At 36.3% G+C, this 14463-nt stretch overlaps 1 protein-coding gene across 1 annotated transcript; it reads right to left on the bottom strand.

Moving 5' to 3' along the window:
• Positions 1-8691: 8691 nt before the first annotated feature.
• LOC121425548 (alpha-1A adrenergic receptor-like) lies at positions 8692-14209 on the bottom strand. Its single transcript, XM_041621628.1, has 3 exons — positions 14106-14209; positions 12361-13401; positions 8692-10134 (listed from the first exon to the last, which is right to left on the bottom strand). Exons 2-3 carry the CDS (start codon positions 13334-13336, stop codon positions 9242-9244), a joined length of 1869 nt encoding a protein of 622 aa, XP_041477562.1. The 5' UTR covers positions 13337-13401; positions 14106-14209; the 3' UTR covers positions 8692-9241.
• Between the last annotated feature and the right edge of the window lie 254 nt (positions 14210-14463).

The following is a 14463-nucleotide window of genomic DNA, read 5'->3' on the forward strand; positions in this document are numbered from 1 at the left end:
GATTTGATTCGGGCGTGTCTTCAATTAGCGTAAGTTTTCAAATGTCATGCATAAGGAATATACGTAATAAAACAATATAAATCTATTTTGTTCAACGAATTAACTTATTGACGTACTTTAAAATTCTATCTCTGCTTGGCAGGAAAATATCAAGACAATATTTATATTACGATCGTCAATTCAGATAAGTGTAATGTCTCTGGCAGTCACGCCTGCATTAAGCAATTGTCTTGTCCTGTTCTGTTTTGTTTTTGTTTGTGTGTGTGTGTGCCATTTTGTTTCTTTTCCTTATTTTTTTGCTGTCTTGTCCTGTTCTGTTTTTTTGTTTGTGTGTGTGCCGTTTTCGTTTTCGTCCTCTCTTGTCCAAGTGATTGTCTGTTCAAACACTCATGAACTTCGTTTTTTTTTATTTATACAGCAGGGGCACGATATAACATTTTTTTCTGTTAATTGTAACTTAGTTAGTAAACATAAAAAGCTTGACCCCACTGGTATTCTTTTTCATTGTACAAACCTTTTTAATTTACGAATTGAATTTCATTGATCAAAGATATACTTTAACTATTTATTGCAGGGATCCCACACTAACAAGCTTTGCTTTCCAGTGGGTTCCCCTTTTTCATTTCTGTATATGATATTTTTGTGTTATGCTTTACATTGTAACTTTTGTTAAATTTGGAATGAAAAAGAATAAATGCAATCAATCAATCAATAGTAGCAGTGCTGATTTGTTACACCCAGAATTCCAATAATGGGAGAAACGAAAACATTAATTTCATGAGAAAATAACAAGTTCATTGACCTTAAATGACGGAAAAGCGGCACAACAAACACACATACGCTCATGTATAATATTTATGTATAATAATCCCTACTGAAATATGACAGTAGAAAACATGTTTGGACGTCTGGATATGTTGCAATTCTATGCTCATACCCTATTAGGTATTTCATTCTTACATACTTTGCTTTATTCGTCTTCGTTTCATCATGCCTTGTTCTTGCTTTCTGTATATACACATATGTCATAGCTTTTCTCACAGCCATCTAGGTAGCATTTTCACGAAAGGTTTTGTCATTGATTTTTACCGACCTAATGTTATAAGCTACTGCAAATACATGGATGTGATAGGCTGAGACCTAGTTAGTCTATGGCAATCACCGACAAATAAAAATCTTCATGAAATGATCCCCAGTTCATCTTCCTTTAAACAATCTAGTGAAGAAGAAAAAAAATCAAAATTCCACACAATGGGTATATATAATAAAATGTTAAAGTTTATTCATTTAAACTTATTTCAGCAAGTCAAATGCTGAAAAAATACACAATCTTTACAGTTCATCCTTACCAATGGACAGATATTTCCTTTCCAATAAAAATAACGTTGAATGGTAAAATCAATCAAAATCAAAGATTTAATACAGGAAAAACAGGACAAAACACCATTCTTACCCAGTATCATAGTCAGAAACTACCAGTCGTTTTCTCATGAATCTAAATAAGTTAAACACAAACGTTGTCCCCGTCTTACAAAGAGTTGTGATTGATCCAATCCATCGTAACTCTGGAAATCCATCAGTGTCATATTTTTTCTACAGGAAATTTGAAAAATGTCCTTTGTAGACGAAGGAGAACACACCAAACTGTAAAGAAATCAATGAATTTATGGATATGCATTCATATCTATATTTTTTAATCAAACATGCATTTTAGATGTTGATTTTGCTGGCTTTCCATAGTTGCGATTGATTGGATCAATCGCAACTATTTGTAAGACGGGGCACTTGTCTAACTTTCTAAGTATCAATTCATAAAACTTCGTTCCAATCTACAAAAATGTGCATTTAAAGCAAACTGTGCCTGAAATTTCTTCGAAAAAAAAATATACATCATTTTTATTAAAATAGCACACGAACTTCACTGTTCTGCCGATTTCGCAGCAGAACTCTGCAACACCCTAAACAAAAATAAAATTTCTCGGAGAGAGGTAGGAAAATTAAATACTGGTCAACGACATAGCAAACTGCAACAGTATTACTCGAAACAGAAAAAAAAACCAAAGCTAATATTGATGTCGACATGAAATTAGCATGTTTAGTTCCATTCGTACCGAGGAATATATTTTCATGACAAAAATTCACGTATGGATGTGTGACAATTACAAATATTACATTTTACACCTTGTCACACTGGAGAGATACTTGTTGGATATTACTAAGGATTACTTCGGACATGTCGATTCCATATTTTAGGTTGTCATGCTGGCTGTTAGCATCACAACTGGATGTTCATGCCGGCTTATGACGATGTACGAGATGAAATCCATCAATAACATTTGATCATACTCTTTACATAAAAAAAATCATGAATTCATATCAATAAATTACTTATTAATATCAAAAATACGAATTAAATGATAACTGAGCTTGTCGTACGTACGACAATATTCGCTGGTTAAAGGCGGACATTAACTACAGCGCGAGCCAGACTAGGACATCACGGTGCGGAAGCAAATTAAATTTCGTTTTTCACTACGTTTCGAGGAATGTCCATGGCTTGTCCCGGGACGCAGTCAAGGAAGTTCCGGAACCTCAAGATCGAAATCTAACGAAGGAAACGGATGCTCCGATGGGTGGTCAAATCGTGGACTACGACAATCGGGAGGATTATCTAAAGATATACAGTGCGTATAAAAAAGGGGACAGATTTGAAAAGTCAATAAAATTTTTGTTTCAAATTATGATCTCTATATTTTGGTGTCAATACGTGCTCTGGAATCCTATCCTTTAAATGCTATTAAAATAATTTAGTTTCGTTCATGCTTGAGCGAACACGGAAGGTTTTTGTTTGGGGTACAAAAGGAGGCTCGCGCCAAAATGGCATAAAATGATAATTGTGATGGTCGGACTTCTTGCTAATCAGCAGACTTCTTCTTAACATTTTCATTATCTTTCCCATAATTTTCGAATTATACGGTCAAAATTCATTTCCAAATATACTTATTTGCTTGAATAGTTCTGTTGTTGTTCCTTTTTAATATATTCTCTTTTAGCTTTGAATATTCCTTCTTTATGCAAGAACATTTTTTTAAACCAAAGTATGGGAGAGCGTTTTTTATCTACAAATCCTTTCATTGTGTGCTACAAAGGTTATGGTGCCTTTGAACAGTGGCATACTGAGGGTGGGGGCTTGGGGTAACCCCCCCCCCAATAAAAAATTATGACCAAGGAAAAAAAGCGGAAAGGAAAATAACAGAATAAAAAAAAAGTGAAATATGATATCATTTTCTAAATATTATGTCAAAATCACAGGATTGGATATTTCAATAAAAAAGTGGAAATTTTTTCTTGCTCGCTTCACAACTTTTTAATACATTTTACCCGATCTGCCATACATGTATCTTGCTCCTTCAAAATTGACTCAATATACCATTGCTATTGAAAGACATGAATCCTTTCCTGTTTGTCCTGTCAAGAACATAATTAAACTTGGTGAAGGATTCAACAACCCCTTGAAAAAAAGGATTCATGTCTTTTATAGGTACCATAGCATATTTTGTTTCACCTAATAATTATTAAAGGTACCATAACATAATTTGTTTCACATAAAAGGATTTGAATAATTACAAATTCTCCCAATTAATAATTCAAATCTTCTTACTTGGGTTGACAAAAGTCTCTTCTTTTCTTACTTATGAAGGAAAATTCGAAGGTAAAAGAAGTTTAAATGAAAAACAATATAACTCAGGTCAGAAAATAAATTTGTGAATGAAGTTTGACAGCATAATTAGAAAATTATGGCAAAGATAATAAAAAGGTTAAGAGGAAGTCTGTTGATTTGCCAAAAGTCTAATCATCAAATTTCTAATTTCTGCCATTTTGGCGCAAGCCTCTTTTTTGAACCCCCCGACAAAAACGTCCAGTGTTCGCTCAAGCATGAACAAAATTTATTTTTTAAATGGCATTTCAAAGATAAGATCTTAAAGCATCTATTAACATAAAAATATAGATATTATAATTTGAAACAATTTTTTTATAGACTTTTCAAAACTCCAATTTTTTATACGCACGGTAGTTACGGACAACATCCAGTTACATGTTAATATTTCCCTCATACCATTATTAATCCCCGTGTTTTCTTTTATATAAAGTTCATGGACAATGTACTCATTTGCGGTAAGTCTGATACGTAGGGTACAATAAAGTACAAGTCTATTCATTTTGGTTTTACATCTATGTTGCAAGATAGATGATTTATAATGAGGAAGGTGTGATTTGTCGAATAGTGTCTAGAAGTAGGTCCAAGTAGGTAGTACGAAAGTAGCAGTCCTGTATGAATTTGGTTGTAACTTGCACTTGTGGCAGTCTGCATATTTCTACAAGTTGGTGACTCGCTGGTACTTCATGTCAAAGTCGATTTTTTTCTTCTCTTTTTTGTAATTTTTGTCAATTGTTTCATGACTACATAGTGCACAGTTTCATGAAGCTCGTCGGCACCAATACTTTCAATTGTTTGATATAACCACGTTACCACTCAGATACTTTTACTTCTTGGCGAATCAAAACCGTAGATTTCAGGGAAATAGTGGTCGGTGTCGATGTCTCGAATAAAACTGTGCCCATAACTCTTGCACTAATTAAGTCAGGTGAAGTACAGTCCTAGATTCCATAAGGCCTTCCTCTAACATATTCACTATTTGGTTACTCCTTAAGATACGGCATAAGTGATAGTGGTATTTCCCGGATGTAGGTAATTAAAAAATTCCAATGAAAATTCCCCAAAGTAGTTTAACTTTTTCGTCCGGTAGCCACATAAAACAAAGAAAAAAAAACAAAGACGGGGTAACTGTTTAAGTAAGTAGCCGGAGGAATGGTGTTGGGTTTCGACTCTGGTATGTGCAGCAGTCCAGATAAATTAACGAAATTTAATCACCCGACTCGCTGTACTATATTGGTCGATACAGTCGATATTATCGCAAAATTGGAAATGTCAAATGTCAACATTAGCCAAACTGTAAGTCATGTTACCTGAGTGGCAGTTGATCTGGCTGTGATTTGGGAGTCATGTCTGCGTTTACATTCAACTAGCACTTGCTTTCCAAAATTTATTGTCTGGAATTTAGCTAAACCGGAAGTCTTGTAATTGATCATGGATATTCTAGTCAGTTGGTTTTAATGGACATTGGGCGATGTGAAGTTCAAGTACATGTCTAGTTTTAAGAAAATCAAACATAATGGTCATAATGGTTAGTCCACAGACCGGTCGTTCGTTGGTCTTGGAATTCTTAGGGTGACAAGTACACATGATATATAAATGGTTTTTATTTTTCTTACGATGGATCATGTATTACCCATCAAGAAAAAGGGGGAGCTTGGGCTAAAACGTTATTGACACGTGAACATGGCACATACACCTTGTGCATACAGGAAAAACGCGTAAACGGAGTTGTCAGAGATGTACCAGAGAAGATGGCCGTGCCATGATGTCAATGCAAAGGGTGTATCCTTAGCAAAGTTCTCAATCAAATTGATACGCATGATCCATGTACATGTTTATTTTGTTATTTTTAGAATGAAAGCAAATCCAATATCTAATCGTAATGATTTTAAAGCAATTGGCCTTGATTTGAAATTAATTTGGCCATTAACCACCCCCACCCCAACAAAAAAAAATCATCCAGTTATGGTAAATATTAGTATTATTTTATCTATAAAAGAAAACCTTATAAAAGAAACTATTAGGGTTGTATAGATCAGTCGTGAGATTTCATGGAAGTGCGGTGGGCTTAAGGCGAACAGTTCAAGACGAGGGTGTGTAAAGATGATTTAAATGCATAACGATACTTGTCTTATAGAACAACAACAACAACAACGAAATAAGGTTTGTCAGTGAATGTCGGTCGTTTTTAATGAAGTACGTGGTAAATAAAACAAAAGTCACCGAAGTCTTGGTTCTTGTCTAACATTTCTGAAGTCGCGTCATCTTCGTCTAACACTATCATCCAAAAACACCGGAGCCATTTACATTTATTTTAATTGAAAAGATCTCCGAAACAGGTTTTCTACTTCCCGATCTTACACTCGTTTAAACCAATTTGCTACTGGTACGGGGTGGTTCCTTCAAAAAGCCCATCGGAATCACGAAATTCAATATTCAACAGGTTAATTGTTGTCTGCAAGCATGAAGACGTTTTAATCGGTACCGAGGTCATTCCAGTCCAGTGGTCTTTTAATTGCTTAATATGGTTTAAGAGTGTTTATAATACATTGTCCGTAAATCCATTTCTTTTAGTCTATCTGTCAGTCCTCTCAACTGATCTTAATGTGTTTCCACCCTGAAATGTTGCAGAGTGGGCGTGTTCTCCGTCCTCTGGATTGACGCCAAATGGAATAGGGCATAGGCTACTAACAGCGCGCACCAATACGGCGTTTTACATGCCCTTAGAATCATGAAGAAGTCGTAATGGTAATCTGGTCCTGGTAACTGATCTCCAAAGTTCGTATATTTTAGTTACAATCACAGTATTTTCTTCATAATGGCATCATTGTATCCAGTTTTGTCGTTTTATAACATGTATAATGACCTTCTCGTCGACAACGTACCTTTTCTGTCAAGTTCGGGTCACTATCCTTGCTATTTGAGTTGTTGAGAAGAAGGAGGTACATGTTTTCTTTCATGGATTGTTAGTCATAGTCGTCTGTTTCTCGTTCGTCCTCGTTCTTTGTTCGCACTGTAATTTACTTGATTTTATGCGATTTTTCGTGATTTTTGCACCAACCGATTACCAATAAGCTGACTTTGCATTGAAGTTGACTGGTCGGTTAATCGTTTCCGGCAAACTGTATGTCACAAATTGAGTATTATGGTGGCGAACTTTGCGCCTTCATAAAATTATGTTAATCATTATGCTCCCGAAAGGACGCTGCTTAAAACCAAGACCAAAATTATCAAGCGATACTTAATGTTACAGTGAGGAAAGAAATTAAATCGGCGATCATTGGGTCGCAAACTTGTGCCTTATGTCGTCAAACAGTACCAAAGTTTTGTCCAGAGTTTACTGCAGACTGTAGGTGTGAGTAGGCCTCATGTAGATCAAACTGCTCTACTAGGTGTTCATATTCGTCGACTCAATTCTTGAACGCTATTCATCTACATTGGTCATGTTGGGAGACCCAAAAGACTAATCGCGGTGTTCAGTTTCAGGGCTTTCTCTACACTGATACCACAGTTACATGTACATTTTGTTGATTGAAAGTTTCCTTTTCCTTGAGTTATTCTTACAAACGGTCAAGTTTTCAGGGGAAACAATCCTTTGAAAATAATGATCCTTGGATTTTAATACGGTAGCCATATATCCATACTTGGTTTTCGACTAACTCTCTTTCTTTCAGGGGGTATGGCCGTTGGAAATTTGGCAAAATTATTTTTTGCAAAGAGACATGCTTTGAAAGAAATGGGGCCAATTCATTTACCACCTCACGAAGTTAGTCTGAGGCTGTTTGATAAAGCTCCCCGTAAAGTTATGGACATGACTTTACAAACGAATTGTCTAGACCTCTGACAAGCTATGATGGTCTTTAGATCGTTTAATTTCCGGCTAAAGTTGAAATATTAATAGCTTTCCACTAATAATGCTCATAAGTTCAAAATCATTTTGCCACATCCTTGATGAGAGGGGGAAAAATCTGAAACACTTTAAGACTAAATAAAAACAAATCGAGCGCCTCTGGCGGTGTCGTCTGCATTACACAATTCATTATAACAGCAGTGCTGACTTTGAAAACTACTATTAGATAATCATTCACCAAAAAACACACCATACATATAATGACATTTGACCGTGATCATGTGACAAAAGACTAGTCAGTTGTACGAGATTACCCCTATGTCCATAATTCATAAACTATATCCATAAACTTCAAAGTTATGACGGCAACTCAATAATTACCCCTAATATAGCCAAAACTCATTGACCTTAAATGACCTCTGATTTTAAACATGTAACCTGAAACTCGCATGGGATGTTCAGTGATACTTGATTTCTCTATGTCCAAGTTTTATGAACTAGATCCACAAACTATTCGATTAATGACGGTAATTCATAAAATACCACCAATTTGGTCAAAGTTCTTTGACATTAAATATCCTTGGTCATGTGACAAACTGGCACGGTATAATCAATGATACATGATTACTCTTATGTCCAAGTTTCATGAACTAGATTCATAAACTTTCAAAGTTATGGTTGGTAATTCAACAAATACCCCCAACTTGGAAAGAGTTCGTTGACCCTAAATGACCTCTGACCTTGGTCATATGACCTGAAGCTCGAGCAGGACATTCAGTAATACTTCATTAGTAATACTTCGTTAGTAATACTTCATTAGTAATACTTCATTAAAATATAATGATCCTTGGACCCCTTATGTTCAAGTTTAATGAACTAGGTTCATATGCTTTCCAAGTTATGAAAATATTTCAGGCATGTTAGGCTTTATAGACTTTGACCATGATTCCCAAAACATGGTCTAAATTAATTGAACCTAAATGAACTTTGACCTTGATCATGTGACCTGAAGCTCAAGCAGGATGTTAAGTAATACTTGATTAATCTTGTGTCCAAGTTTTATGAATTAGGTTTATATACTTTTTAAGTTGTGATGTCATTTCAAAAACTTCACCTTCGGTTAGGATTTCATGTTGACGCCGCCGTCGAAAAGGCACTCTGCTATGCAGGCGAGACCAAAAAAAAATTACCTTGGAATTAGTTAATGTTTTGGCTCTTCTAATTCCTAATGATCATTTTACCTTTACAACAAAATCCAAGATGTTATAAAAATGAGTTGACAAATAATATTTTTAACGTCTAATTTTTTATGGACAGATTTTGAAGGGGACGGGGGTAATTTGGTGACTTCCCGCAAAAGGTTCGCTTTGTGCCATTTACCACCAAATGACAGTACATATTTGGCAGACTCGACAAATTACATTTGGCTGAAATGAATACGTGGTCCTAAATTATCACGGTGAATAAGAAAATAATCATTACATGCATGATATTGAAAACTAAAATACTCTTAAAATATAATTTCTCTTGATTTAAGATCAACTATTTTTCTATACTTTCTTGCACACTTAATCTCCAAAAGAACTTGCACCTTTTCAAGGTATGAGCTACATAAGGATCCCCTATCTTTTGTTTTACAGTGCGCGTCGCTAGAATTAGTAAAGACTTGAAGATCATAGAGATGTCTCTATGGAAATAAGTCGACTTGGATCTTGTCGATTGTTAAATTCCCTCGTTGCTCTCTGTCTGCATGTAATTAAAGTATTATTATTCTTTTTCGTGTTCGATTCTAAACTTTCTTGGGTCTCAATGTTATGAACAGAACTGCAATGTTTCGGCGTTCCTGTGGAATCCGACTCTGTGTGATTTATTACAGCATTAGTGACGAAGAGGTTCGCACCACGAGGCCCAGTGACTTGCACGCCTTCGCTGGCTGAGGAACTCTCTGGGTTTCGTGATGAATGGCTTGGAGATGAACACAATGATAAATCTTCACTACTGCTGGAAAAGTGATAGATTCTGTGACCACGTTCATGAAAGTCTTGCTCCTCATGTTCAGGCTGTTCCTGGACTTCTGTAATGGTACTGAGAGAGGCGTCTGCACCTGCAGCTAACCGTGCATACAGCACTTTGCAGTCCACTGGCCTCCCTGCATCTGATAACGTTCTTCGCAAGGCTGAGCGTGGCAATAGCTCCTGTATCTCGTCTTTTCCTATGTGGCCTTCTGATGCAGAAGACGCCCTTCTTCCAACAACGACCTGAAGAACCTCATCCTGCCCTTTCATGTCATAATCATTACAAGTGGGTACGGAATTATACTGCAAGCTGTCTCTGGTTCTTGTCCTAGTGCGTGTATTTGAAGAACTATAAATCTTACGCGGTGCACTAGTTGGACCACATGGACAATCCTGGCAGTACTGACATGAAAGGATCTTCTTGAACGCCCTTCGAAACGTCATGTTGGACACCGCATAGATCAGAGGATTCATGAAGCTGTTACAATAGCCCAGCCAGAAGAAAATGTTGAAGGCCAGGGGCGGAACATAGCAACTTGTACAGGCAGAAGCTAGAGGGTGACACCAGAAAATGAGAAACGGAAATAATTTAAATTGGAAAAAATAAACCTAATAACACAAAAAAAAATCACACTAACGTAATTCCCACAATTCTAATCTGAAATCGGATGCAAAATATATGGATTCGAATCGCTGGATTTTCTTCAAGCTCGGCCTTTTTTGTCTGGTCCATATTTCTTTTGTTTATGCCAAAAAATATCACCAAACACGTGAGTCAATTCCACGCTCCTTTTGTATGGATTTTACGGAATAAAGCTCCACTGAAGTGATTATTTTCAAAGGTCACAATTCATATATATATTTACAATATAAAAGTTCTTAATCAACTACATTTCTTTCTCATTAAAAAAACAAGTGGAATGCCTTTGGCCGTCTCACCTGCATCACGCGATTCAACATAGCAGCAGTGCTGACTTTGAAAACTACTATAACTCACACAAGATGTTCAGTGATACTTGGTTACTCTTATTTCCAAGTTTTATGAACTAGACCAATACACTTTACAAAGATAGGATGGTAATTCAACAAATACCCCCAATGTGGCCAAAGTTCATTGACCTCACATGACCTTCGACCTTGATCATGTGACCTAAAACTTGCACAGGATATTCAGTGATACTTGATTACTCTTATGTCCAATTTTCAAAAGTCAGATCAATAAACTTGCAAAGTTTAATACATGTATGATGGTAATTCAACAGATATCCCCATTATTGTCAAAGTTCATTGACATTTGACCTTGGTCATGTCACCTAAAATGCGCACAGGATGTTCAGTAATACTTGATTACTCTTATGTCCAAGTTTTATGAACTAGACCAACATACTTTTAAAGTTAGTATGGTAATTCAACAAATACCCCCATTCGGCCAGTTCATTGACCCTAAATGACCTTTGACCTTAATCACGTGACCAGAAACTTGCACAGGATGTTCAGTGATACTTAATTACTATTATGTCCAAGTTTCATGAATCAGATCCAAAAACTTTTAAAGTTTTGATTGTAATTCAACAGATACCCCCAAATAGGCCAAAGTTCATTGACCCTAAATGACCTTTGACCTTGATCATGTGACGTGAAACTCATGCAGGATGTTTGGTGATACTTGATTAACCTTATGCCCAAGTTTAATGAACTAGGTTCATATATTTTCTAAGTTATGATGACATTTCAAAAACTTAACCTCAGGTTAAGATTTTGATGTTGATTCCCCCAACATGGTCTAAGTTCATTGACCCTAAATGACCTTTGACCTTGGTCATGTGACATGAAACTCTAATAGGAAGTTCAATACGTGATCCATTTTATGGCCAAGTTTCATGAACTAGGTCCATATACTTTCTAAGTTATGATGTCATTTCAAAAACTTAACCTTTGGTTAAGATTTGATGTTGACGCCGCCGCCGTCGGAAAAGCGGCGCCTATAGTCTCACTCTGCTATGCAGGTGAGACAAAAACCCAACTTTATGTATTCTACGTTCAAGGACAAACTATAAATAGGAAGACTTGTAACTTTATTGGCCTTAAAGGTCAATTCTACCCCAGAAAACTGTTTGTGAATAAATAGAGAAAAATCAAACTAGCACAACGCTGAAAATTCCATTAAAACACAATTATGACATATTAAAGTTTCGCTTACTTTTCACAAAACAATGATGCGCACAAATCAGTAATATTCAAATGAGACAATCGATGATGCCCCTCACTCACTATTTCGTGGTTTTTTTATCGTTTGAATTAAACAATATTTCACATTTTAAGATTTAACAATAAGGAGCAACTTGATTGAACAATTTAGTATTAAACAATTCTAATTCCACTTTGTTCATGGAGGAATTGATGGTTGTTTCACTTGACAACGAGAAGAAAATTAGAAATATGTTATATTTCATATTATAAAATACAAAAAAGTAGTGAGTGGATGACGTCATCAGTCTCCTCATTTGCATACCGACCGGGGTGTGCATATTACTGTTTTGTGAAATAGAGCGAAACTTTAAAACGTTATAACTTTCTTGTTTTACATCCAAATTTGACGAATTTTTCAGCGTTATGCATATTGGATTTTTCTCCCTTTTTTTCAAATCAACTCTCTGTTGGGGTGGGCTTGTCCTTTAAACTTTCAATGTTTAGTCTGTTGATATTATATACATTTTGGGGTTGTTATGTAATCGGCATTATGAAAAGATAGTCATGTATTGCTTTTTTTTACTCACTTAAGGGAAGCAGGAAGAAAAATGGAAACCAACACAAGAAGAAGACGCTGACAACTATCCCGAGTGTTTTAGCCACCTTCTTCTCGCGATTGAAGGTAACTGATCTTTGTGACGCAGTTCTGGAAGGCCTTAGAAGATTGTTTGCTGAATTCTGTCGTCTCACCAGCTGATGCCCAGGAGGCGTCTGAACACTTCCCCTATGCATCCGCAGTACTACCCCATTTGGGCTACCTTTATCCGAGCTTGTTGATGGCGAGCCGTGAGACTTCCCGCTGTGCCTACTTTTGTATTCTCCAGAAACAGTTTGGTATATGCGAATATATAGGACAATGATGACAATCAATGGAATGTAGAAAGACCCAGAGACCGAAAAGAAGACATAATCTATTGAGTCCGAAAGGGGGCATTGTAAAGGATTATCTTTGTCTGGTCTCCACCCAAACAAAGGCCCAACTGCAATGGCAAAAGATAATATCCACACCAAGACTATCACTAACAGCGCCCTCCGCGGTGTGACTATGAGTTTATGTTTCAGTGGCCTTGTAACACCAATGTATCTGTCAATGCTGATAACGCAAAGACTGATAATGGACGCGGTACAGCAAAGGACATCGACCGCCGCCCACACGTCGCAAAACTTTTGACCAAACGGCCAGTAGCTGATAACCTCTAGGGTTCCAGAAAATGGAAGAACAAGGGTTCCCAAGAGGAGATCAGCTACTGCTAAATTGAAAATGAAATAGTTTGTTACGGTGCGAAGCTTCCTTTCCATAAGAACTGCAAGAAGCACCAGGATATTGCCAAATATAACCGCCATGATGATGATCAGCAGCAGCGCGCTTGAAATGATGAGACGCGGGATGTTGTAGACGAGGGTGCCATTGGTTGCATTGGTGGTAGAGTCTAGGAAAAGATCTGAAGACGTATCCCACGAGGGAGGTACATTGTGATCTGCGTTCGCGGAGTTCACAGTCATCGTGCAGTCATAACTGGATAAAATGCAAAGGCATGATATGCTCTGATGAGAATGGAAGAGTCAACCTGCAGTGAATGAGACAAATTATTGAAAAGAGTTTTTACTTGAAATAACATTAATTTGATTTTATTAATTTGATATTTTGATTTCCGATGTAATATTAACAAAAACGTTATACAGTTTTAATCAAATCGCATTTTTCTGGATTGAAGTCAAGGTAAAAAAAAGTTCGTCCCTGTAAAAATATGAACTCGAAAATGATTTATTCATCAAAAGTTGATTATATAAGTAAAATAGAGAAATGACCCAGTGTAAGGCTAACAATCTCCTCCTTTATATGTTATCTGGTGTCTTACGATTCCTCATTTATCCTTAAGAACAATCTGAAGAATGTTTACTAGAACATCATTTTGCGGGCTTTATCTTAGCTTGGAAACGAAAATCACGTATCTCAAAACATCCTTTCAGATTATTTCGAATAATGCTTGAATTTCAATTATTATATTTAATGAATATCATTTATTTGGCAGACTGGCCACTGGAGTTTTTCATCACTCTGTTTTTTTATGATGATTGGTCATGCATAAATGCACAATCTGGAAAAATGAATAATGAAATTATGAAAATACAAGCATTCTTTTGTTACTTTTTATTGTAGTATTAAAGTAAAGGGCAGCTATGGATTTTTAGACACGCCATTCCTTTTTGCAATTTACATACCATCCGTCAAGTATTTTTTGTTGTACTTTCTTCAAATTGTCGTACTCACTCATGCGTAAGAGCAGAATCAAACTTATACCAGGTGGCAGGGTCCTTTCTTTCTGGTTATAGAAATTCCCGAATTCGAGTCATCGTTCATGCTTGCATTTTTCGAATGCTGTGTAAATGTATGAAAAAAATTGCATCTATCGATTTTGATACTCAAATCACATTCCCCTTTATCATCTCTTACGTAAACAACCTTGAAGGAAACCACTAGAGATATTTTGGTCAAGCCTTGTCCTTAAAGCACTTTTTGATCATAAACTTGGCACAATCTCGCTGTCCTATGACGTCTCAAGATTAATCAGCGCCTCGGGTGGGTCATATTAGCTAATTGGAAGCCGAAAACACTATATATTTCGGCT

Source organism: Lytechinus variegatus, chromosome 12 (genome assembly GCF_018143015.1).
Source record: "Lytechinus variegatus isolate NC3 chromosome 12, Lvar_3.0, whole genome shotgun sequence".
In the NCBI taxonomy this organism is placed as follows: domain Eukaryota; kingdom Metazoa; phylum Echinodermata; class Echinoidea; order Temnopleuroida; family Toxopneustidae; genus Lytechinus; species Lytechinus variegatus.